A 26,483-nucleotide genomic window follows, 5' to 3' on the forward strand; every position below is an offset into this window, starting at 1 on the left:
TGTTCTTGGTTGGGGTGGGGGGGTGGGAGACTCTGATGCACTGCAGGGCCCTTGGCCTCTACCCATTAGATGCCAACATCCCTCCCATCCAGCATCCCCCTACCACAATGCCAATCAAGTACCAAATGCCCCCAGGTGGGAAAGATACTTCCCATCCCCACTCCCTTGAGAACCGCTGACCTAGGAGACAGAGCTTTGTTTGACTTTTCCCATCCTGCCCTGCAGAGATGCAAATACTCTGTCCCAAGGCCTACCATCGTTGCAGGGTCTATGGGACATGGCCCGAGCGGGGTGCGGTCTCTAACCTGGCAGACCCGCTCACTCCGCGTCTTCCTCTCGTGTGTGGCTTTGCTTCCTCTCCTTCTCTTGGAACCAGACTTGGCTTGTTCTCTTAATTCATTGAATTAATCTTTGTCACGTGTTCATTCAATCATTTTATGAGAGCCACATTTTTGCCGTTGTGAAGACAAAACTTGGTCACAGGATTGCTTTGAGCATGAAATGAGGTGATGTCAAAGAGTCACCAATTCCTAGCCCATGCCTAGTAAGTAGAGCCCGGAGCAGCTGCGGCTGGCACCTCGCTGGCCAAGGCTGGCGCAGAGGCTTTCTCAAAGGTGTCCTTCATCTGGCTAGGGGGCGCTCCTGAGCTACGATGTGGCGTGGACTCCAGCTCAGGGCACCATGTGTGCCCAGTAGAACTGCTCCCAGGGGGCTCAGGCCCGTGACCTTTCCAAAGCAGAGCTTCAGAGGCTGTCTTCAGGGACACCTCTGGGCGCATTGACATCGTCAACCTTTAGGCCGGTAGTCCAGTGCTTAACTCTCTGTGCCATCTGGGCCCTTTCTCAAATAAACAGAGATGGGCTGTCATTTACAAGATCTTCTAGTGACCAATCTGAGGCATATAATGCTACCCCAAATTGCAAACGAGGAAGTTAAGTCTCAAAGACACTGGCTTCTCGGGGCAATGGTTTTGGTCACCTATCTCCAAAGCCAGCCCCGAGAACGTGAGCACAGTTCTAGCCACTAACACACGATGGGGGCCGGGGGCCTGAGTCAGAGCCAACCCTTTGCTTTGTTTTAATGCCAGGCCCTGTTCTGGGCACTCCATACACATTCATCTAGCTGATTAGCATCCTTCGCAAAGCCCACTGGGCAGGTACCCTCTCCTCATTCACAAGAGAAGCAGCCGAGGAAGCGGACAGGTAATTTTCCTTACCTGGGTTCACGCCGGGCTTGGACTCAAAAAACGTGCATTCTGGCTCCAGATCCAAGACTCGCAGCCACACGCCCTACTTCTGCTCCGAAGCGTCTCGTGTCAAAGGCCCCTTTCTGCTCTGGCGGCGTGGTGGGTCACATGTCAGGCTGCAAATCTCAAGGGCAGCCGTTCGAAACCACCAGCCACTTGGCAGGGGAACAGATGTAGCCGTCTACTTCCATAAAGACTTAGGGGCTTGGAGACCCACAGGGTAGTTCCACCCTGTCCTCCATCCGCTGGATGGTCGTGAGGTTTTCTGCTCTCCTGTGATGGACACACACACACACACACACACACACACACACACACACACACACACAAACTCACTACCAATAAGTGGATGCCGACTCACAGCAACCCTCTAGGGCAGGGTCCAGCTGCCCTTACGAGTTTCCAAGGCCGTAGCTCTTTATGGGAATAAAAAGGCCTGTGTCTCTTCCAAGGAGAAGCTGATCATTTTCGAACTGCAGGCCTTGCAGACCGCAGCCCAGTCCATAACCACTATGCCACCAGGGCTCCGCAGACCAGTATCTGGCCAGGGGTGCACAGGGCGGCTTTGCTGGCCATCCAGGGCATCAGCATCCTGGGTCCTCTTTTTGTCACCTTGCTACTGAGTGTCCCTGGAACGTCTCCTCTCTGGGCCTCCATTTCCTCTTCTATGCAGGCAGACACTTGCCCCCCTGCCGCCCACCCCTAGGCAGCCAGGCAGCATCAGGGAAGTGCCCTCCTCCGGAAATCTGCAGCACCCCGTCAGTGTGGCAAGCAGGCTGAAGCCACTGCCCCCCCCCTGAGGTGGCACGCAGACCCCTCAGGGGCTTGTGGCCACAGCCAGGTGCTGATCCATCTCCCAGGGCACTCTCCCACGAGTGAGGATGCTGACCACCGAAGCAACTGTGGGAAGCCTTTCCTTGCCTGGACCATCCCTCCTCCCACACACAAGCCCTGTGGATCTCCGACAAGAAAGGCTCGGAGCTGCAGGTCCAGTCCCCTGGCAGGCCTCTGCCTTCCGCAGCTGCTCCCATCTCCCTGTGCCCCATCGCGCTGCGAGCTGCTGTCTTGGTAAGCAGGCCCTTCTGCTGCTGTCATCCAAACAAACCTGCACCCTGCCCTTCTCCTCCCTCCCTCAGGCCTCCAAGACCCAGGGAGCAAAGAATTGGACTTAGAACCTGTCCTGGGACGCATGGCATGCTGGGAGACAATGGAGGCCAGATTGCCTCACCGAGCTGAGGTATCAGTCCTGGGGAAACTCCATTGCCCCACTGGACTGCACTGCCAAGCATAAATTCAAAGATGCAATGATAAAGAATTTCAACACTGCGACTTCAGACAGAGCCCCAAATCCCAAGTACACGGCCACTTTAAACGCAGAGTCCCGTGCAGGTTACGATGGTCACACACCCAGGATGCTGGCCCGCTCTCACCCTGCATGTTTCAGCTTAGACATCCTGTCCCTTGAGGCACCTCTCTGGCCCCAACCCTAGCCTGGGCTCTCCTGCAGTTCACCTTGCTAGTGTCCCCAGACCTCAAATGCTTCCTACTTCATTTTAATTACTTGTTTCATTGGCTTCATTGTAATTACACGTTGAATTGATTGAACTAGTTAAGTTCTGAGTTAAGCATTGGGCAGATAGCCATAAGGGTCCTGATTCAAACCCACAAGGCTGCTCCTTGGCAGAGAGCAGTTCTCATCTGTCCTTCAGGGTGGATGTAGTCAGGATCGACGGGAAGAGTTTAGGTTTGTGTTTGGGAATGCAGCAGGCGTATAATAGAGAAGAAATAACTATTTGCTGAAGAATTGAGAAAATTAATAAAGGACTGCTCCTTAGTCTCCCTTCTTAAACGCAAAACAAAGACACTATTGGTTATTTTGGATGACTGGAAAGTCCCCAGCCTCTCTCTGAGCAGCCACAGGTCAGAGAGAACCAATCCCCCTCCTTTGTGCTCCAACGTCTCCATTTCACCCTTGCTGGGTTGGCAAAGGCCTGCTAGCGATGTGGCCTGGTTATCAACCATTCTTTCTGAATGTCACAATAGCAGGATGCCATGAGTGCCCCCAGGTGCCAGCTCTGACTTTTTAGGCTGGATTCTATGAGCCCCAGGATTGGGGAAGACTGATTAACAGCCATCGGTATGCAGATGACAGGCCTTGTTTGTTCAAAGTGAGGAGGACTTGAAGCACTTGCTGATGAAGGTCAAGGATTGCAGCCTTCCGTATGGATTGCGACTCAATGTCATGAAGACCCAAATCCTCACAACTGGACCCAAAGGTAATATCATGATGATCGGAGAAAAGGGTAAAGTCAAGGATTTTGTCTTGCTTGGATCCACAATCGATGCTCATGGAAGCAGCAGTCAAGAGATCAAAAGATGTGTTGCATTAGGTAAATCTGCTGCATAAGACATCTTTAGGGTATTGAAGAGCAAGGATGTTATTTTGAGGATGAAGATGCGCCAAGCCCTGGTATCCTCCATTGCATCACATGCATGGACTTGGAAAAAGGAAGATTGTAGAAGAAATGATGTATTTGAATTGTGGTGCTGGGGAAAATATTGAAGTAGGGCCAGAGTGTTCCTTACATGCAGGATGACAAGACTTGGGCTCACATACTTTGGACCTGTTGTCAGGAGAGACTAGTCCCTGGAGAAGGACATCCTGCTTGGTAAAGTGGAAAGGAGGCGAAACAGAGGAAGGCGCTCAAGGAGATGGACGGACACAGTGGCTGCATCAATGGCTCAGGCAGAGAAACAATCGTGAGGATGGGCAGGGCCCACCGTGCAGTGCTTCTTCTCTTCTGCATAGACAGGGTCTCGCTGGGTCAGAGCCCACTCCGTGGCAACTGTGGGAGTTACCGAATCTGGTGTCAATGTGGGCCTTGAGAGGATTAAGAGTGGAGGGGTGGAGTCTAGTCTGTCAATCTGGTCATAGCCAATGAGGCCTCTGCGTGGGCATGGCCTTCTCCTGAGGATTCTGGGAACTCCTGTTATTCCTCCTTAAAGGCGGGAGACACATTTTCTCTCTGCTCACTCCCTTAGAGCCACTCTACTGAAAAGACACATGGCACCAAGCTGATAGACCCCGTGGCCTGGGAACTGGAGCAGCCACGTGGAGACCCCTGCCAGCGCTGAGAAGCTTCTACCATCACTGGATCCACAGGACTTTGCACCCACTGGCCTGTGATCTTCCTGCATTGGGCATCATTGCATGTGTTTCCTGAGCCTGAAGAGGACTTCATAGATTGGTATCAGACATATGGGCTAGTATTAGACTTATGGACTCGATCCAGACGGGGCTGGGATGTTTTCTCAATATTCCACTACTCTCGTATATAAAGCTCTTTCCTGTACACATGAGAGTGCCCATGAATTTGTTTCTCTAGTCTACCTGGACTAGCCCAGCAACTAACAACAACCACATGTGCTACTTTGGAAAATACTCGTGGAAAGGTCTCGGTCTCTTCAAGAGAACTCAGCATCTCGTCTCTGTGACTTCTAAGCCTTATCCAGGGCTTTGCATCCTCAGCCCACAGACCAGGGAAGGGGAAGTCACACAGTGCCCCTGGAAACTTCTAGAACTGCCATCTTGCTGCAAGATGGAAAATGACTTCACTACGGTGAGATTTAGTGTCTTCCAAGAAGGCAGGGAGGTTTTTATATTTCAATCAGAGTTTTGTTTTTAACAATAGTCAATTTCTTAAGGAATTCAAAGAGAATCCTAAAGAGAAGGGTGGAGTCAGAACCCTCCCTTAAATTAATCAATAGTGATTAGTTAATCAAAGCAAACCAAATCAAACTCACCGCCAGTGAACTGATCCAAATTTCTAGTTACCCCATAGGGCAGAGGAGAACCGCCCCTGTGGATTTCAGAAATCCTTTCCGGGAGCAGACAGCCTCCTCTGCCTCCCTCAGAGCAGCTAGTGTGTGCTAACGGCTGACTTCAGCCGCCCAACTTGTAAGCTGTATACCACCAGGGCTCCATTAATTCCTCAGACGAGTCATCGAGAACTCACTCACTGCCGCCGAGTCCATGCCGACTCAGTTAGACCTCAAGGTCTGGGTAGGACTGCCCCTGAGAAAACGAAGCCAGTCTTAGCGAAGACACGGGGTTCTGCCCACACTCCGCCACAGCCTCACTTCCAAGCACACATTTAGCATCCCATCTTCACACCAGCTCAACACAGATTCCCATGGAAACCAGCTTGCTGGCGAAGCAGATACATCTTCCTTTAGGCTCTGGATACATGGCTCAGCCTCCTCTCCCGGGCCCCGTCCATGGAGTCTAATTACAGGAGGAAGCGCTAGGGGTGAGTCCATTGTCCTGGCCCATAGCCCTCGTGTTGCCACCACCTGGACAGCAGTGCCAGGGCTGGCTGGACCCCGGGCAAGGTGACAGCACTCCCTGTGCCTCAGTTTCCTTGTATTTTAGATAGGGGTAATAAGATTCAGATCAAGTGGTACAAAGATGTGAAATACTTAGCACAAAGCTTGGCATCTAATAAGCACTTGATACATATTTAATATTCAGTTTTAGTCTTCAATAGATGTAAGGGAGTCCTCTAATCTCCGTAGGCCTCAGTTTTCTCATCCGTCAAACAGGGTGGGTGGGGAGGGGAATCCCCTCCTGCTCCCTCTTGTGACGGTTCTGTGAAAGGCTGCGAGAAGGCAGCACCGTGGAACCTTGAGCCAGAACCCGACGGGGAAGGCTTTGTCTCAAGAGTTTCCCACCTCTGATGGGGTTGCAGTCTGGCCGCTTCGCAATCGCTCCCATTAGTGGAAAGCTGCTCAGTTTTCCTTCGCTGACAGGTTTCCTTCCACCTTCCCTAGGCTCCAGCTTTTGCGTTTTTAAAAAAATTAATTAATTTAAAATTTTTTTATTATTTTTTTTTTTTTGCGGGTTTTATAGTTAGAATTACCGCGCGTGCTCTTCTGCGTGAGGACCACATCCTCCCATGGAGGCAGGCCCCAGCGACGGCCCTTTCTTCCGGATGGCATCGGGGGGGGGGGGGGGGGCGACGTTCTCATTCAGACTCCGTCTTTCCCTGGCTGACCGACCTGGCTAAGCCTCGGTTTCCTCATCTGTTAACCAAGCCTCCTCTGAAGGGGGTCGTGAGTGAAGTCGCCGTTGGCGACAGTACAGACTCCACAGAAGTTCACCTGGACTCCTGTGCATGACTCAGAGGGCGGGAGACCACCAAGTGTGCCAGCCTCCCCCACCCCCACTGGAAGGACAATGGGGAGGAAGACGTCTCTTACCAGGCCCAGATTCAGGGAGTTGTTGTCATCCTCGGGCATGGGCAGGTACACGGCCAGGGCCATGCAGTTGGCAAAGATGGTGAGCAGGATGATCGTTTCGAAGGGTCTGGCCCAGAGTTAAGGAAGGGCCTTGAGTGAGGGGCGGGTCTGGGGGGTCTGGGGTGGGGAAGCAGCGTGCAGAGGACCAGCCTGGATGGGCTCTAATGGCAGCCCTGAGCAGACTTTTGGACCGAGTGCCCAGCTGCTGCATGGAACAGAAAGGACCTCCTGTGGGCCTCTTCCTCCCTGAACACACTCAGACCCGCTGCCATCGAGTCAATGCTGACCCGGACCAAGGGGAGCTGCCTCCGTGGGCTCCCGAAACTGCCCGCCTTCATGGGACCCTGGTCTCTTTCCTACAGAGCAGCTAGTGGCTCCGACTGCTGGTCTTGCAGTTGGCACTGCCACCATGGCTCCTCTCCCTCCCTCAGGAGCAGGTAACGTCCACATAGACGCAGCTTTAAGAGCCTACAGGGGGAGGGGGGGTCCTCAATGCTGCTCCATCCTGCTCCGCCCACCCTTATGCCCACAGAGCCAGGACTGTCTGAGAGTCTGGCCTGACAGGCTCAGAGAGGCTCACCCAGGGAAACGGCAAGGAAGCCGGGGAGGGATGTCCACGAGTGGGGCTAAGAACCCAGAGAGACTGATGAAGCCTGAATTCTCACAGTGTGAGGAAGAACTCAGTAACTGACGATACCCACGTGCTCACTGCTCACTGAACTGCTTGCCAGCTGCTCACACCACCCGCACATTTGCCCCTCCCTGACACACCCGCCCCCCACCGCCATCTTCCTTTCTTGACTTGCCGGCAAAAGGCATGGACCCACCAGAGAGTGGCAAGAAAGAAAGAAAAAGGAGCTTGAGGGTGTGTGTGTGTGTGTGTGTGTGTGTGTGTGTGTGTGTGTGTGTGTGTGTGTGGTTGGGCACATCATGCGGATGAGTGTGTGTGTGTGTGTGCATGTGTTTGGGGTGGAGGTCGGGCATGCCAGGTGGATGAGTGTGTGTGTGTGCATGTGTGTGTGTGTGTGTTTGGGGTGGAGGTCAGGCACACCAGGCAGATGAGTGTGTGTGTGTGTGTGTGTGTGTGTGTGTGGTGGTGGAGGTTGGGAACACCAGGCAGATGAGTCTGTGTGTGTGTTTGTGTGTGTGTGGTGGAGGTCGGGCATGTTAGGTGGATTTGTGTGTGTGTGTGTGTGTGTGTGTGTGTGTGGTGGAGGTTGGGAACACCAGGCAGATGAGTCTGTGTGTGTGTTTGTGTGTGTGTGGTGGAGGTCGGGCATGTTAGGTGGATTTGTGTGTGTGTGTGTGTGTGTGTGTGTGTGTGGTGGAGGTTGGGAACACCAGGCAGATGAGTCTGTGTGTGTGTTTGTGTGGTGGAGGTCGGGCATGTTAGGTGGATTTGTGTGTGTGTGTGTGTGTGTGTGGTGTGTGCATGTGTTTGGGGTGGAGGTCGGGCATGCTAGGTGGATTTGTGTGTGTGTGTGTTTGTGTGTGTGTGGTGGAGGTTGGGCACGCCAGGCAGATGAGCGTGTGTGTGTGTGTGTGTGTGTGTGTGTGGTGTGTGCATGTGTTTGGGGTGGGGGTCGGGCATGCTAGGTGGATTTGTGTGTGTGTGTGTTTGTGTGTGTGTGGTGGAGGTTGGGCACACCAGGCAGATGAGCGTGTGTGTGTGTGTGTGTGTGTGTGTGCGCGCGTGTGTTTGGGGTGGAGGTTGGGCACGCCAGGCGGATGAGCTGGATGGGAAAAGCCCGTGTTTGAGGAGAGAAGAGGGCTGTAGGACAGATGCTCTGAGAGGCGAAGGCACTGACAGGCAGAGACTGGAAGGAGGGGAGAAACCACCAAGCAAATCTCTTCTGATCAACCCCAGGTGAAAGGTTAGTGGTTGAAACCCACTCTGAGGCGTTTGGGGAGCAAGGGCTGGTGATTGGCATCCCAAAAGACACCAGTCTGCAAAAGGCTGTGGTATGGTGCTGCTCTGTCACACCAAGCACTGCCATGAGCCAGGCGTCTCCCCAAGAGGCCCTAACAACCACCAAACCTCTTCTGACGAGGGTGGGCAGGGAGGATTTGATGTGGGGGCAGCTGAGGGGAGCGGGCTTATACCGACCCCACACTCGTTCAGCTCGGCCCCATGCTTTTCTGTCCCTCTGTTATCCCTTTTCTCTTCCAGGGAACAGCTGGTGGGAGTCCAGTCTTCTAGGACCCTTGGGAAATATTTCAAATATTCCCGATCCACGTTCACAGACTCTATGCGGCATGGAGGGCCTTCCTCCTCCGTGGGCTCCTCCTCCAGCCCCTTCCCAAATAACCCAGATATTTCCATCATTCTTCCTCTCAGAGGTCATGCAAACACAGAAAGGGGCTTGAAGTCCCTGTGCCCAGGCTGGTGCGTCCGAGCTGAACTAGCCAGCCATGCTTGGCCTGCATGCTGGAGCCATTCATAGCCGCCCTTCCCCAAGTCTGTTTCACCCCAAATCCTTCCCTGGCCGGGCCCAAGTCTGGGCTTTCCCTCAGTGGACCCTCTCTCAACTCTCACCCCCCTCTTTACTTTCATACATCCCTATCCAGGAGAGGACACACACACACACACACACACACACACACACACACACACACACTTCCAAAATGAGACTGCTTCTTCAAACACCTAAGCCTGAGATTCATCACAGGATAGATTGGAGCACACCTGCCAACAGCCCGTGAGCCCTCCCAGGCCACTTCCTTAGATGGTCAAGAGATAGCTCAACTTCTTGACAAGGCCTCAGCTCACCTACCACGCGTGTTCCAGGAAGTCCACCAACTCCTCTGGCTTCTTTCTCTGGCTGTATCCCACCCCCAAGCCCCGACCCCGACTCTCTGGCCCTTTAGGTCTGTGCTCTGTGGCCCCCCACCTCCCTGCCCCACATTACACACTCTCCCAGCAGCCCCCCCGCCGGAAGGATACTTCCATTCCACAATGCTGATGCAGGCCTTCCTCAGGGGGTTCTGGAGGGTCAGGCAGAACAAGGCCCGGGGCGGCCTTGGGAGAATCTCAGGCACGGGCTTCTTGGACTGTTTCTTCTTCAGCCCCTCATCCTGCGGCGAGGAGGGCTCCATGCTTCCCTGGCAAACCGGCTCTCTCCCACCCCCCACCCCACCGCCTGCTCTGCCCTGCGTCCCCAATGCCCCTGCCTTGGGGACTGGGCAGGCTGAGCCTGCCCTGCTGAGCTAGCCCTCGGGTGGGGGCGGGTGGATTACTCCCCGGGCTCCCAGCGAGTAAAATTAGCCTCCACTCAGCTCCCTGCTGCCCAGCCTGCACTCCTGAGGCCAGGCAGCTGTCATTCCTGCCCAGACTGGCCAGTGACATCCCACGCTGTCCCCCAAGGAGGATGGGGTGGGGTGGGGGCAGAAAGAAAGCACACACGAGTCTGAAATAGGGCTGCAGGGGGACAAAAAGAGGGGCAGTCTAAGATGTAGAACGTCAAACCTAAAATGGGTTTCTGCAGGCTTCCAGCCTCTTCTCAGTCATCCGACATCGTCTGAGGCAGTGCTGGGCAGCCTCGTCCCTGCCCTGCAAATCTCTCTTCTCTCTCTCTCTCTCTCTCTCTCTCTCTCTCTCTCTCTCTCTCTCTCTCTCTCTCTCTCTCTCTCTCTCTCTCTCTCACACACACACACACACACATTATGTCATGTCATGGAATCAGTTGGGTGTGACATTCCCAGAGCAACCTGGAGCACACACTGCTCCACACAGACCTTTTCCTGGATGGTGCCTCAGTGACTTGCTACCTTTTCTGACAGCTCGAGGCTGTTACTATGTGCTATCTCTAGGAATCTCCCCACTCTTTCCCACCTACTAATTTGGGGGTGAGGGGGTACCCCCACTGCCATTCTGACCCATGGAGACCCCATGTGTTTTAGAGCAGAACTAACTGCTTCATAGGAGTTCAATTTCAGCCAAGGAAACCAATTCTACTTTGCAAACACGGGGGCGTGCCCTGAGCTGGACTTGAGTCGTGTGGACAGGTTTCCATCTTATGGCAGCAGCCCCCAGGCCTTTCTTCCCAGGCACCTCTGGGAGTGTTGGGAATATCAACCTCCTGCTTGTCCTGAAACTCTCTGTAAATGTCAGCGGAACGGGTGGGCTCACAGGCCTCTCTGTACAGCCTGGCAGACGGTGCCCAGGGAGGGAAAGGGGCCCCAGAGTGGGGGAGAGTAGACAATGGGAGGAATCACAAACATCAACAATTTTATTCAGTCCCTTGAGCCAAGAGGACCAAGGCACCCAAGAGGTGTCTGTCCCCTGAAAGAACTACAGTCCCGGGGAAACACACACCTGGCCTTCACCCTGGACAAGGCTGGCTGGCTTCCCTGGTGAGCAGACTGCAGTGCGGGGGCTCCACGAGGCAGCCAGAGAGCGCCACCTGGTGACCCGCGCTCTTCCAAGCCCCGCGGTTCCCGAGCTCCGGGCTCAGCTCCAGCTGCAGCCTATGGTCTCCACCCTTCCAGAAAGGCAAAAAGTGCCCAGCGAGGCCATTCGTATTTGAGGCCGTCTTGTGGACAACCGGGCCTCTGCTTTCTAGGAACTCGCAGAGACAGGGCTGTGCCCGGGCGGGTGGAGAGCCTGCGGAGGTGGGGGCCTGGGCAGGGCACCGGGTGGGCGGTGTGTACTAAGAGGCGCTGTGTATTACTCCCACCCTCCCACGATCCATCCATAGCGAGATTCGGGGCTGGCCGGCAGAGCTGTCCCCAGTCGCTCCCCTTCACTGCACCCACGGGACTCCTCCGGGGCCCACCCTGCCCCTTGTAGTCAGTCCCCTGGCAAGCACCTCTGTCCCAAGCCGGGAAGGGTGAGGCCAGTGGAGACAGTCTCGCAGAGCCGGGGCCTTTCTCCAGTCGCCCGGGGGTGCACTGGGACCCGCACTGCGCCCAGGGGTAGGGGTGGCTCTCAGTGGCTAGATTCTTCGGACTCCAAGAAAGGCGAGGAGGAGAAGCAGGACTCGGAGTCCCGCGCCAGGGAGAGGGGCGCGCGGGGCTCGTCGGGCCGGGAGCCCGGGGGCGGCCCGGGGGCGGGCCCGGCGCCGTCGGGGGCCGAGCTCAGCAGCTCCTGCAGGTACTTGATGTAGCGGATGGCGGCACGCAGGGTCTCCACCTTGCTGAGCCGCTTCTCGGCCAGGGCGCCGGGGAGGTGGCCGCGGAGACGCGCGTAGCCCTCGTTGACGCACTTGACGCGCTGCCGCTCGCGCTCGTTGCGCTTCTGGATGAAGGCGGGCTCGAAGGGGTAGTCGTAGACCCCGAAGGCGCCCGGGAAGGGCACGTAGGGGAACACGCCCGCGTAGGCGTCGTAGTACGTGGGCTCCGCGTGGCCTGCGTACAGCAGGAGGGGCACGTTGCCCAGGGGCTCTGCCGGGGGCAAGGGCGTCTGCCGGGAAGGGGGCACGATGCCCAGTTGCATGCAGTTGGGGGGCGCCACGGGTCTCCGGTCCACCAGGGCCCGGCAGAAGTTATTGTTCATGGTGCCGCGTGGGGCCGGACCCAGAGCGTGACCTTCCCCGAAATTCCCCTGCTTGGGGTCTGCACGTTCACCGAGCGAACTGGGAGGGCGACAGTCACATCCCCAGCAGCGCGATTGAGGTGGCAAGACTGGCTAGGGTCTCTGTTCTCCTGTGGGGGTGACTTCCAGAGTCGCCCTAACCCAAGCCATGGCTCTGGACGCGTGTGGCCTCTCGCAGCAGACGAGCCGGTGCGCTCTTAAATCCAGCTTGTGGCGTTGCAGACCCTCGGGGTCGGGCCCTCCTCCGTAGTGCCCATGGGCAGGGCCACAAGCCTGTGCACCCTGCTGCCTCCTGCTGCCCCGCATGGGCACTGCCCATCGGAACTAAGCCAGGCTGCTCCCCACCCCCATCCTGCCCTCACCCCTTGTTCTTTTGGCCTTGGGTTCCCTGGTTGTTTAAGAGACAGGGCACAGAGTGAGACAGCTCAGCGGAGGGAGTCTCCCCAGGGAACCAAGTTTCTAAAATGAGAACAGAGAAAGTAACAATTAGCAAAGACATTGTGTCACTGGTCCCCTAAGTCACTTCGACCCTCAAACAGGATGCTAAGGATTAATGGGGGGGGGGCAGTGTGCTCCTGAGAGGGTACACAGAGATCAGCATTCAAGTCTTGTGCCCACATCCTACGGGCTAGATTCTAAGACATGGTTTCTAGAAATGATGATCATTAAACCGCGCCCCCCACCCCCCTCCCATGAATAAAACAGCACCGATGAAATACACAACATTTCTTGGTTCTTTAATGCCTCCCTTACCCCAAAACTATCATGATCCCAGTTTTACCTCACTAATTCTGCTAGACCGGAATATGTACATTGGTACAGATAAGAGCTTTCGACACACGGAAATCAGGACAGATAAACCCATCAGAAACAGCAATGGGAGTAGGAACACCATGAAAGGAGAGAGATGATGGGGGGCGTGGGGGGGGAAGGGGGGAAGATAGCAATGATGGACGTATAACACCCCTCCAGGTACGAACAACTGAAATGTGGGTGAAGGGAGACAGTGGATGGTGTAAGATATGAATATATATGTGTACATATATAATTTATCAAGGGTTCATGAGGCTGTAGGGGACGGGAGGGAGGGAAAAAGAGGAGCTGATAATAAGGGCTCAAGTAGAAAGAAAATGTTAAAAAAAATAAAATAAGAGAATGTTTTGAAATTATGATGACAACATATGTATAAATTTGCTTGATATAACTGATTTATGAATTGTTATAATATTTGTAAATGGCCTCAATAAAATGATTTGAATTACATTTTTAAATTTTTAAAAATATTTTATTGGGGGCTTGTATAACTTACCACAATCCATACATCCATCGTGTCAAGCACATTTGTACCTTTGTTGCCATCATCATTCTCAAAACATTTGCTTTCTACTTGAGCCCTTGGTATCAGCTCCTCATGTTTTCCCCTCCCTCCCAACCCCCTCCCTTATGAACCCTTGATAATTTATAAATTATTATTATTCTGTCATTTCTTACACTGTCCGACGTCTCCCTTCACCCACTTTTCTGTTGTCCATCCCCCAGGGAGGGGGTTATATGTAGATCTTTGTAATCAGTTCACCCTTTCTACCCCACCTTTCCTTTACCCTCCCAGTATCACTGCTCTCACTACTGGTCCTGAAAGGATCATCTGTCCTGGATTCCCTGTATTTCCAGTTCCTATCTGTACCAGTGTACATTCTCTGGTCCAGCCAGATTTGTAAGGTAGAATTGGGATCATGATAGTGAGGGGGAGGAAGCATTAAAGAACTAGAGGCAAGTTGTGTGTTTCATTGTTGCTACACTGCACCCTGACTGGCTCATCTCCTCCCTGCAACCTTTCTGTAAGGGGATATCCAGTTGCCTACAGATGGGATTTGGGTCTCCACTCCACAGTCCCCCTCAATCACAATGATTTGATTTTTTTGTTCTTTGATGCCTTTGATGCCTCTTTGATACCTGATCCCCTCGACACCTCATGATCACACAGGCTGGTGTGCTTCCTCCATGTGGGCTTTGTTGCTTCTCAGCTAGATGGCCGCTTGTTTAACTTCAAGCCTTCAAGACCCCAGACACTATCTCTTTTGATAGCCGGGCACCATCAGCTTTCTTCACCACATTTGCTTATGCACCCATTTGTCTTCAGCGATCCTATCATGGAGGTGTGCAGTCAATGATATGATTTTTTGTTCTTTGATGCCTGGTAACTGATCCCTTTGGGACCACTCGATCACACAGGCTGGTGTGTTCTTCCATGTGGACTTTGTTGCTTCTGAGCTAGATGGCCGCTTGTTTATCTTCAAGCCTTTAGACCCCAGACACTATATCTTTTGATAGTCGGGCTCCATCAGCTTTCTTCACCACATTTGCTTATGCACTTGCTTTGTCTTCAGCAATCGTGTTGGGAAAGTGTGCATCATGGAATGCCAGTGTAATAGAACAAAGCGTTCTTGCATTGAGGGAGTACTTCAGTAGAGTCCCAATGTCCATCTGCTACCTTAAGACTAAGCCTATAAATAAATATATGCACACAGATCTATTTCCCCACCATCACATATAAATATATTTACATACGTACATGCCTGTATTTAGACCTCTATAAATGCTCTTTGACTCCTGGTTCTTTCCTCTATTTCCTTTTGCTGTCCTCTTGTCCCACTATCATGTCCAGCCTTCATTTGGGTTTCAGTAATTCCTCTCGGTTACATTGCACTTGATCAAGCCCTACCAGGTCTCTTACACCCTCCTCGCCACTGATTTTGGATCACTTGTTGTTCCCTTGTCCCTGAGTTTGTTAACACTACTTCCTTTCCCTCCATCTGCCCCTCTCCCATGTCCCTCTGGAACAGTCAGTTCCATTGTTTTCTCCTTCAGATTGTTCATCCAACCTATCTTATAGAGATAGACCTATAGAGATAATAATATGCACAAAAATAAGATATAGCAAAACAAAGCTACAAAACAAAATAAAATAACAACAACAAACCAATGACAAAAAAAGAGAGAAAAACCTGTAAATAGTTCAAGGGCTGTTTGTTGACCTTTAGGAGTGTTTTCTGGTCGAGTCTGATGTGGTGCCACGCCCTGGCCCCAAAGTCCATTTTTTGTATTCCCTTGGGATTCCCTTGCTCTGCTCCCCTTGCTGTTCTGTTGCACGCCCTTAGTGTTTTGCCTTGGTGTGGTGGGGTCAGATTGGGTGCAATTCACTCACTGTGTCTCTAGTGTTGTCCCCTGTAAGGTTATGGGTCTCATAAGGGGTTGTGTCTCATAGGGGGACTGGCCATATGGTTTTAAAAATTAACAACAACAAAAACCCCACCTCCTACAGGACCTAGTTTATGAAAAAGCACCCAGTCATGTCAGTTCCTTTGAAACTGGGGATCAAGTCCTCTCATCACGGGTGTCTCCCAGACCTGATGCCTAAGGAAGCTCAAAGTCTGCTTCTAAAGACTCACCCAGAGGCAGCCACAGGTCAAGGAAGGGGCCCAGCTCTTGACGGAAGGAAATGCATCTCTGGTTCCAAGAAACACACATGCTGCTGGGATTTTCCAGACCCTTTGCCTGGCAGAGAGACAACCACCAAGGCCTTCCCCCGCCCGGTCACATGGGTGCTGGAGACACCCTATCACACCATCCTGTGCTCTGCCTCGGGGTGCCTCCCACAAGGGTCTGCACTTCCCCCACTTGTGCCCACCCCAGTGGCTGCTAAACCAAACCATGGGACAGACATCCAGCCGCTCCATGGCGAGATGCAGTGGTTTGAACCCTGCAAACTTGAGGGCAGCTCTTCTCTGCTCTCCCTCAGGCGCGATGGCGAGCCATGCTGATGTGGGCGGGCGCGTCTGCGAAGTAAAATCCCAAACCAGTTGCCGTCCAGTTGGCTCCAACGCACTGTGCCCTCAGGAGCGTCGCGGACAGACCTGCGCGCCAGAGGGCTTCCAGTGGTCGTGCTCTTTCAAAAGTCAGCTGCCAGGCCTTTCCTCTGAGGTGCCTCGGTGTCAACTTGAACCGCCAGCCTTTCTGTTAGTAGCCAGGCACTCAGCCATCCATGCCACCCCGCCACTCCTGGCTCCAGAAATACTGGTTGACTGACTGAGAGGATCAGGCAGAAAGTTGGCTTTCGGGGCTGAGAGTCCATAAAACAGGCTTCAGGACGCTGCCGTGTCAGGAGGGATTGGTCTAGGTTGAGGTTCATCGCATGTGGCTCTGAGTAAGTGGAGGTGGTATGTCCTTCAGGAAAGCCTCTGTCCTGAGAGGTCTCTGTATGTGGAATTCAAGTCCACGGTGATGGGCTTGGCTGATGGGTCTGGTCTGTAGGCACACATAAGACGAGGAGGTGGGATCAGAGAGGCTTCCTAAAGGAAGTGAGCCCCCCCTCCCTCCATCTTATGTGTGCCTACAGACCAGACCTGTTAGGTAGCCGGATAGGGAGTCGTCCATCTCTATGCCAAGGGGCCGCTACAGGCGGTTGCTGCAGAGAATCAGGCGAGCCCAGCCAGCCATAACGACGAGAGGGCATGCCATGCAGGCCTCTGAGACAGGAAGCCAGACACTTGGGAGGACCCCAGTCTGGGCCAGAGGACTTCATTCAGCCGATGGGGTCAACCAGTGCTGTCAACCATGGCTCCCAGCAGAGGGTCCTCACCAGCCAGAAACTTCTAAACTGCCTCCTCTTCCGGCTGTGGTTTCGCTGGCCTCAGGTTTCCATGCATGGGGGTGACGTGTCTGGAGGCTGCCTGTGTAAAACCTGACATCTCTTCTATCCTTTATAAAAACCCACTTGGATCATAAACCCGGTTTCAGTGTGAATTTTTAATCCTACAAAGCCAAGGACCGAGGTATTTCTGACCTGAGAAACCTAACAGGCCCATCAGCCAACCCAGCACGGTGGACTTGACTTCCACGCACAGAGCAGACCTGCTCCTTAGGGTGCCCGCAGCTGTTCATCTTCCTTTGAGCAGACCACCTCTGCGCTCTCCCAGACCCAGTGGGTTTGAGATGCTGTGAACCAGATTGCCACCTGGGGGCTTTGCCCACAGACTGAGCTAAACCAAACATCAAAAACACAACCCATGAGAGCAAATGTTTTGAGAATAATGAGGGCAACAAATGTACAAATGTGCTTGACAAACAATGGATGGATGTATGGATTGTGATAAGAGTTGTACAAGCCTCCAATAAAATGATTATTAAAACAAAATAAAACAAACAAACAAAATAACCCACAACCCAAACCACTCACTGCCATCCAGTCCACTCCAACTCACCGGGGTCTATGGGACAGGGTAGAACGGTTCAGAGACTAGCTCTTTGTGGGAGTGGAAAGCCTGTCGTTCTCTCTCAAAGTGGCTGGTGGGTTCAAATGGCTGACCTTGCGGCTAGCGGACCAACATGGAACCCACTAAGCTGCTCAGACCCCTTGCCTACAGGCAGCATCCTGGCATGTGCCCCATGGCTCCTCCTCCTCCTGCTCAGCTTGATTTTGTGGAAGATGCTTGGAGTTTGCAGGAGGATGTGAAGAGGCGGGTAGGTGCAGTGCCCCACCTGGAGCGTAATGGAGCACACAGGCCGTGGATATGGGTGAGGACCCCCCGGAGCACAGAAAGAGGTTCTCTCTGTTCCCTGTGGGCGAGTGGAGGCCATGGCAAACTCAGATTCCAGAGCATCACCTCCCACACTGTCCTGTCTTTGTCCTTCTCTGTGGGATGTGGGATAAAGGAGAGGCTTAGTGGGAAAGAGGGAGACCTTTCAACAACGGGTTCAAGCACAACGACACTTGTGAGGGTGGGGCAGGACCGGGCAGCACTTCGCTCCGGCTCACTGTGAGTCAGAGCCGATTCCACCACACCCAGCCACAACAGTCTTTCTTATCTCGCGTTGCCCTCCATGCCGAATGGACACCAGTGATTCTAAGCCTCACAGAGACTGGAGTCGGCCCTTCACAGCCTCACAGAGACTGGGGTCTGACCCTCAGCTCCATGGGGCCCAGTCTCTCTGCTGAAGATCTCCCCATTGCCGCACACCTTGGCTTACACTGACTCTGGTCCCAGGGCTCTGTCTGCATCTCGCTGCCTTGTCCAGCCAGGCTCTCCAGGCCCTTGGCTCACACCCACTGCCTGAGCTTTCCGTCTCTCCCCACAGGCCTTCCAGGCTGTACGTTTGGAGTCTTCAACCACATTGGAAGCCACAGACGGTGGCCTTTCTGTCTCTGGTGTTGCCAAAGCACTTGGGCAGTTCTAGGAGCACAATGGGGTTTTCAATTGATTTCCTAATACATACATATCGCACACACATACATTCATTCATACAACCACACACATACACATATGCACATAACATACATACACATATATATGTGCACACATACATTGTGATAGTTACAGCATCTCATATCACCTTGAAGATCAAAAGTGTAGGGGTGGAGTCTAGCCTGTCCATCAGGTTCGCAGGTGCCTGAAGGTGCCTCCTTGTGGGTGTGATGATCTCATAAGGAGGATCCTGGGAACCTCCTTTCTCTCTCTCTGCCTCCACCTTCCTTCCGGCTAGCCACACTGTGTGAGCCCTGTGATGCGCCCACTGCCACTGGATCCATGAGACTTTGCACCCACTGGCCTGTGATCTTCCTGCACTCTGCATCACTGCGTGTGGCTTCCTGAGTATGAAGAGGGACTGATGGACTGCTATTGCACTTAGGGACTTGAGTTGAGTTGGGCTGGGATGCTTTCCTGATGTACGATTACTTCTTGACATAAAGTTCTCTAGTAGACATATATGAGTGTCACTAGATTTGTTTCTCTAGTCAACCCAGCCTAACACACACACACACACAATATACACCCATGCACACACATATACATAACATGCACAATACATGCACGTGTATACATATCCACACACAGAATACACAGACACACACATATACATACACAGCTGCACATATGTACATACACTCACACACACACATACATACACGCACCTACAAATACACACACACATGTATACACACACACACTAGTGCAAACAGAGGATCCAGAATGTACTCTTCCACACAATTCCTATCTAGCCACACTTGTTTGAATTTCCGTGATCGTGCGTTTAATTTACTTACTTTTCTCACATGCTGTGCGTTGCCCACAAAACTGCTCAGAATAGTGACCCAGTGTCTACCCAGCCTATGTATTTCTCAAACCTGTTCTCTTTCCGACTGGGAAGCACCGGCCAGCCGCTCTGAGCACCGCGCAGGCCACAGGCCACAGGCCACGGCTGCGGGGCCGTAGCTCGCGTCTTCTGCTTCTCCGCTCTCGCGGTTCTGTGCCCCAGACGGGACGCCGTCCTGAGGGATGCAGTGGGCAGGGAGTTAGCCACATGGTAGTCGCTCATTCGGCAGTTGTTAGGGCCGTCCAGGTGCCGGGACTGTGTGGGCACGGGCAGAGCAGTGGGTGTAACATTGGGCTGAAATCATGAGGCTGATGATGACCCAAAGCAAAATCTCTCAGCCACTGAGCGGATTCCGACTGCAGCAACCCTGGAGGGGAGGCTAGACGAGCGCCATGGGTCCCAAGGCTGTAAACTGTACAGAAGCAGGCAGCCACATTTTTCTCCTGAGCAGCGGCTGGTGAGTTCGAACTGCCGGTCTCGTGGTTAGCAGTCCAGCTCTTAACCACTGTGCCACCAGGGCAACTTGGTTGACGATAATCGCAATCGTTTATTATTTATGATGGACCAGGCACTGTGCTAAGCAAGGGTTTTGTGTGGATCATCTTGTTTACTCCCATGTCATCTCACGAGGCAGGCGCTGGCATTTCCCAGTCGTAAAGGTGAGAAAACCAAGACCCCTAAGGGCAGAGTCACTTGTTCAAAGAACCTCGGTCAGTAAATATCCTGAACGAATAAATACAACTGGCTGTCCCCAGCGTCCTCCCTCTTCCATCAGCACTCTTCACAGGGGGTTCATGTTTGAACCGAAGGAGCAGAGCTGTTTGTGCGGATCTAAGTATCAGATTAAATGATAGCTCTGCCAAGGGATGTCCCACTGCAGATTGCAGTGATGGGCTGTCATTCTGCTCCTGAGTGGTGGTGAGGGGGAGTGGGCAGGGGGAGAGAGGGGAGGGGAGAGGAGAAGAGAGCAGAGAAGAGGGAAACGCACTGCTGGTCACCTTGTTTGGTCTTGGGAAGGTAACAGTCCCTTGAGGATGTTCTTCAGAAGGTGTCTGTATAGCTCTGTTGTTTGGGGGAGAGGGGGATGAGGTGTCGTTGGAGTTTGAAGGTGGATGAAAAAAACTGGCAGCTCTCTGGGGGGTGGGGTGCGGGGTGGCTTCCAGGAGTGGCAAGGAGAGGGCCCTCTTCAGACATGGTCCTCCTGAGGCTGCTCGGAGGAAGGCCTGGAAGAGCAGAGGGCCAGAACCAGGCTCCCGGAAGCCCAGCGAGAGTGGGTGTTGGAGACATTTGTGTGGCTTGGCTGCTGTCACTCAGGAGCCCCAGGTCCCTGAGCAGGGTCTGATCAGCAGCCAAACCAAACCCTGACTCACTGCCTTCATGTCTGATCTGATCCATAGCAACCCCATACAGGAGATACATACATGATTATGCTGTACATATCAAGAAATTAAAAATATAACACCAATAGACATATGTACACCTGTGTGCATTGCAGCAGTTTCCACAGTAGCAAATACATGGAGGCAACAATAAAAGTTAAAAACCCCAACTATAGAGGAATGGATAAACAAGCTCTGGGGCATTCATCCTATGGAGTTTTATGCATTAATAATAATGAAAAAATAACTCTCTTAAACACCAGACATGGACAAAACTGGAGAACATTATGCCTAGCAAACTCAGTCAATCTTACAGTGATGAACATTTAACATCACCCTTGTTATAAGGCAAGACAAAGAAGAAGCATGTTTGCACACCAATACACAAGACTTTATGACCACGAAGAGGCAGGAGTGGGGGTGGAACAGGGAGGGGAGGGGTGGGAGAAGGGGTGGGGGGCACAAAAAAACAAAAGGTTTAACAACATTTAAAATTTTAAAAATAAATTAAATAAAAAGTCGCTTCAAAAACCACCTTCAGATTCACTATGATCAATCTGAATATTAGTCTGAGTGGCTAAAAAGGGAGGGAAAGTAAAAACTGAAGTGGACTTGGAGTCTTTAATGACACACAAGTTCGTTTCAAACATAACGAACAAGAGACAGGATCGCATCTTTATGGGAGCAGATAGCCTCACTTTCCTCCGTAAGAGTGGCTGGTGAGTTTGAACTGCTGACCAGGCGGAGGGAGGTTAGCAATCCAGCGTTTCCCCAGCAGCAGAGGACCCCAGTGCACTGACCTGGGCCGAGCCAGTTGTTCACAGTGCCACCCTGTGGCGGCAAGAAGCAATAGCCTAGCAGACTGGTGAAATTCCCAGCGCGGACCTAAGACTCTTCTCAAGGGCTGTGTGAGGGCCCAGGCTTTAGAGAAATTCAAGGTGAGGACGAATCTTCCCAGAACTACCATATATTCTCATCTCCTTCCTGAATTTGTGCAGCCGTTGACTACTTTCATTTCTGTCTCTGTGTCCTACCTCATCTCTATTGATCTATATATCTGTATTGAATGTGTGGGCGTATTTGCATTCCACTCCCTTTTGTATGTACGCATCTACATATAACTCCAAACCGAACTCTCTGACACTGAGTCCATGCTGGCTCATAGAGACCTCCTGCAGGTTTCCAAAACCCCAACTGTTACAGGAGTAGAAAGCCCAGTCTTTCTTTGGTGGAGCTTCAAACTGCAGACCATGCAGACCGCAGCCCAACACATGACCACTACACCACCTGAGCTCCTATATCCTTATATACATAATCAAATATATCTACAGTTCAACATACTGTGTTACTTATTTTGAGAAAAATGGTACCCCACAAACAAAGGAGCCCCGGGCTGGTGGCTGAGAGAATCTAGTTGAATAAACAGAAGGATCACCCTACGTAGCCCTAGAATATCCTCATCAGGCAGCACTTTGTGCCTTCCTAAGGGAAGGCGCACTCCCAGCCCCCTGCCCGCCTTGCCCTGCCCCAGCTCTGCTCCGCTCTGGTTCACTGGACCCAGAGCCCCCGAGAGCTGCCAGGTGAAACCTCAGGCTCAGGTTCAGGTCCTGGAGGAGGCAGAGCAGAGGTGCAGATAGATGCAACCGTCTGAGGTGCTTCTTCCATGAAGCCTTTGCCCAAGGCATCCCCTTGAATGTCCATGGTGTGTCCACAGCCCTGGCCTGAACAGCTGGCTTCTGAAGAGCCAACCACCACCAAGGTGTGAAGAAAGAGGACGGCCCTCCAGGAGACTCTGCAGACCAGTCAGTCCCCAGGGGGAGTCCCCTGGGCCACCTTTGCAACGTTTGGTCACATTTAATTGGGCGGCCCATAGTATGTGCTCCACCATGCTGAAACCCAGTTGCATTGAGTTGATTCTGACTCAGAGTGACCCTATGTACTATGTAGCAACCTCAATAGGTCTTCCGAGGGTACACATGTTTACAGAAGCACACAGCTTTAACCTGGCCTTTCTCCCGTAGGGCCACTGGTGGGTTTGAACTGCTGCCCATAGGGCTCCTAAAAGGGTCACAGAACCTGGCTTTTGTGTATTGCACCTGGTAGTTTGGGGTCAGTGCTGTGGGGGAGGCATTGGGCTTCTCACTGAAAGGGCGAACACACAGACAAAGGTGAGGCTGTGGCTCCTGTACAAATTGACAGTCTTAGCAACCACCACAGGGTCACTAGGAGTCCGCATTGAGCGTGGGGTTAGCTTTTACAGGGGTGGTTACGACGCTGGAAGCTTTGCCACCATTATTTAAAGTGCCAGGAGGGTCACCCCTAGCAGACAGGCTTCAGTGGCGCGTCCAGACTGAGGTCGACGAGGAAGAAAGACCTGGTGACTCCTTTCCCAAAGCAGCCCGTGAACGTCCTGTGGATCCCTGGCGAGTACAGTCAAGCAGAACACTGCAGGATGAGCCGTGTGTGTGTGTGTGTGTGTGTGTGTGTACGCGCCACAAGTGGGTTCGGCCACACCTATGACTGCGAAGGTAGCGAGGACTAGGGCGTGTTTTATTTTTTTAAAAAGATCGTCTTATTGGGAGCTCTTGGAGCTCTTATCACAATCCATACATCAATTGCATAAGCATATTTGCACATCTGCTGCCATCATTATTTCCTAAACATTTGCATTCTATTTGAGCCCTTGGTATCAGCTCCTCTTTTTGCCTTCCCTCCCCAGCTCTCACCCTCCTGACCCCTTGATAAATTATAAGTCATTATTATCATTTCCTATACCAACCACTATCTCCCTTCCCCCTCGGTTTCTTCCTCCCTTCTCTCCCCACCTCTCCCTACCCTCCTGGGATTGCCACTCCCATTTCTGTTCCTGAGGGATTTATCTGACCTGGATTCTGTGTGTTGTGAGCTCTTATCTGTACCGGTGCACATGCTCTGGCCTAGCCCGCTGTGAAAGGCAGGATTGGAGTCATGATAGTGGCGGGGGGTGGGGGGGCGGTGAGGAAGCCTCAAGGAACCAGAGGAATATTGTGTGTTTCAGAGGTGCTATACTGCGCCCTGGTTGACCCATCCCTTCCTGGTGACCCTTCTGTGAGGGGATGTCTCATTGTCTACAGATGGGTTTTGGGGCTCTGCTCTGGTCCCCTTCATTCTCAACAATATATATTGTTTGTTTGTTTGTTTGGCGTCTTCTGATGCCTGTTACCTGATCCTGTCAACACATCATGATCGCACAGGCTGATGTGCTTCTTATATGTGGGTTTGTTGCTTCTCTGCTAGATGGCTGCTTGTTTAACCTCAAGCCTTTAAGACCCTACATGCTATATCTTCTGATAGCCGGGCACCACCAGCTTCCTTCACCGCATTTGCTTCTGCACCCATTTTGTCTACAGTGATCGTGCTGGGAAGTGAGCATCACAGAATGCTGGGTTGTTAGAACAAAGTGTTCTTGCGTCGAGGGAGGACTTCAGCAGCGGCCCAAAGTCCATCCACTTCCTCAATGTATTGCCATATAAATGTATGTACCTATGCTAATACCTCTATTTTTAGGAATTAATATACTATGTTTGTACCTCTACCCATAGTTTTGCTTCCTAGATCTTTCCTCCGTTTCCTTTTACCTTCCTCCTGCCTCACCATCACACTCGCCCTTCTTCTTAGGCCGTGTTTTTTGACGTCATGTCGCATTTGAGGTCAGCAGACGTCATTGCTGTTGGTAGTGGCTGGGCCTTGCTTCACGGTCACCCACATGCACAGAACTAAACATGGCCTTGACCTGTAACTATCTCTAGAAAGATCATCTCAGCATCACCACCACCCCACAATAAGCATACGCCATCATTCGCAGGAGCCCTGGTGGTGTGCTGGTTACACATTGGGCTGAGATTCCAATGGCCGGCAGTTTGAAGCCACCAGCTGCTCCTCAAGAGAGAGACGGCACTTTCTACTCCTGTAAACCGTTTCAGTCTCGGAAACTCAATGGGGCAGTTCTACTCTGTCCCAGAGTGTCGCTATGAGTCGGCATCGATTCAATGACAGTGTGTTTGGAGTCTTTGTGGTTTGATCATTTCAGAATCTTGAGGCTACTAAAACTGGACATGGTTTTTACATCCCTAGGATGAGACTCACTCTCAGAGCAACCCTATAGAGCAGGATACAGCTGCCTCTGATGGTGTCTAAGACTATAACTCTTTACAGGAGCCAAACAACCTCATCTTTCCCGTAAGGAGTAGCTGGTGGTTACGAACTACTGACCTCATGGTTAGAAGCCCAACATAAGTCAAAATGGGCTTGATGGCAGTGAGTTTGGTTTGGGTTTAGGATCTGACTAAGGAGAACAGGGCAACCTGGCCCGTGTCCACAGCCCTCGGCACTGTTCATGGGTGTGGTAGTTACATAATTTTATATCAACTTGATAAATGAGTGTAGGGATGGAGTCTAGCCTGTCAATCAGGTCACAGCCTGGTGATGCTTCCACGTGGGCTTGGCCTTCTCATGAGGATTCTGGAAACTTCCCCTCTCTCTGCTTTACCTTCCTGTTGAGGAGCCACACTCAGAGAACTGGAGGAGCCACGTAGAGACCCACAGAAGTGCTGAGATGCTTCCATCACCACTGGATCCACATGACTTTTTACCTGCCAGCCTGTGATCTTCCTGCATTCGGCATCATTGCATGTGCTGCATGAGTCTGAAGAGGCGTTTGTGGACTAGTATCGGACTTGTGGGCTTGATCTGGACTGGGCTGGGATGTTTTCTTGGTATCCCATTACTCTTTGATAGAGCGCGCTCTCTTCTACACATATGAGAGTCTCTGAATTTGTTTCTCTAGTCCACCTAGACCAACACAGTGGGTTCACAGAGACTAAGAGAACTGCTGAGGGCCACCCAGCTTGGGTGCAATTTACCGGAGCCCGGTTGATCCACGAGGTCCTTCTTGCCTGGGTAGGGGTCTCCAACTACTTTAGTAGTAGTTTACAGACTGCTGGGAGCCAGAGTTGGTCACGGACTCTGGTCCTTCCTAATTCCCATCCCTACAAGGTAGACTTGGCAATGCTGGGACCCATGGGAAGAGGCCTGTGGGGCCGTGGTCCCAGCTCTCCAGGAAGCCCAGGTTTCCAGGCATCGTGATGGAGGGAAGAAACCCCAGTCTTCCGTCTGGCCAGGCTGTCGGGGAATTCCTGTGCCAAGAGCTGACCTCGGGATCAGGATTGCCTCCTGGATTCGCAGCGACTGGTTAAGTGGCCGTAGGCTAGTTACTGGTTTCTATAAATCAGCCCCGGGTTCATTCTCTGTAAAGTGAGGGCAATAATCCTCCTCAACCACCTAAGGTACAACCAACAGTCTTCCCCATCGAGTGCAGAGAAATGCCAGGAAACAACGCTGGATGGGCAGTTCTCCTGCGCCCCAGGGGTGGCCCGCCCCCTGAGCCAGGTCCACCCGGCAGCACACAACGACGACATTACCTAGCCGAGCAGAGCATGAAGGGATGTCTGTAAGTCATGGGGCTGTGACTTCAGTACTAGGAACTGAACTGTGGAGTCTGGTTCTGCTCGGAGAAACCCTCGTGGCCTTGTGGTTATGTGTCAGGCTACTAATTGCAAGGTCGGTAGTTCAAAACCACCAACTGCTCTTCCAGACAAAGAGGGAGATTTCTACTCCCACCAAGAGTCACAGTCTCAGAAACCCACAGGGGCAATTCTACCCTGTCCTGCAAGGTCAATGTGAATTAGCACCAGCTCGGTTGGTTTGGGGTCTGGTGTGCCCAGCAAATTCTAGGATGCCAGGCTACAAAGGGCCTGATATGGCACACTTCTCCACCCCCATACAGTCAGTATCTCAGGGAGACCCAGTCCCCTCCCACACACATACATTTCCCATA

General features: G+C 52.4%; 2 protein-coding genes across 2 annotated transcripts in view; both read right to left on the bottom strand.

Moving 5' to 3' along the window:
- CACNA1S (calcium voltage-gated channel subunit alpha1 S) overlaps positions 1 to 9,640 on the bottom strand; it is an 83,113-nt gene extending 73,473 nt beyond the window's left edge. Inside the window, exons 1-2 of the mRNA XM_075540527.1 lie at positions 9,489 to 9,640; positions 6,506 to 6,611 (exon numbers count right to left, since the gene is read on the bottom strand). Coding sequence (XP_075396642.1) covers positions 6,506 to 6,611; positions 9,489 to 9,640 — 258 coding nt within the window. The remainder of the gene's footprint in view (positions 1 to 6,505; positions 6,612 to 9,488) is intronic.
- A 1,831-nt stretch (positions 9,641 to 11,471) lies between these two features.
- Positions 11,472 to 12,038, bottom strand: ASCL5 (achaete-scute family bHLH transcription factor 5). The gene has a single exon (XM_075541990.1). It carries the CDS (start codon positions 12,036 to 12,038, stop codon positions 11,472 to 11,474), a length of 567 nt encoding a protein of 188 aa, XP_075398105.1.
- Between the last annotated feature and the right edge of the window lie 14,445 nt (positions 12,039 to 26,483).

This window comes from Tenrec ecaudatus, chromosome 1 (assembly GCF_050624435.1).
Source record: "Tenrec ecaudatus isolate mTenEca1 chromosome 1, mTenEca1.hap1, whole genome shotgun sequence".
Taxonomy (NCBI): domain Eukaryota; kingdom Metazoa; phylum Chordata; class Mammalia; order Afrosoricida; family Tenrecidae; genus Tenrec; species Tenrec ecaudatus.

Excerpts from the sequence above, each read along its gene's own strand:
- ASCL5 (XM_075541990.1), bottom strand. The coding sequence starts at position 12,038 with ATGAACAATAACTTCTGCCGGGCCCTGGTGGACCGGAGACCCGTGGCG.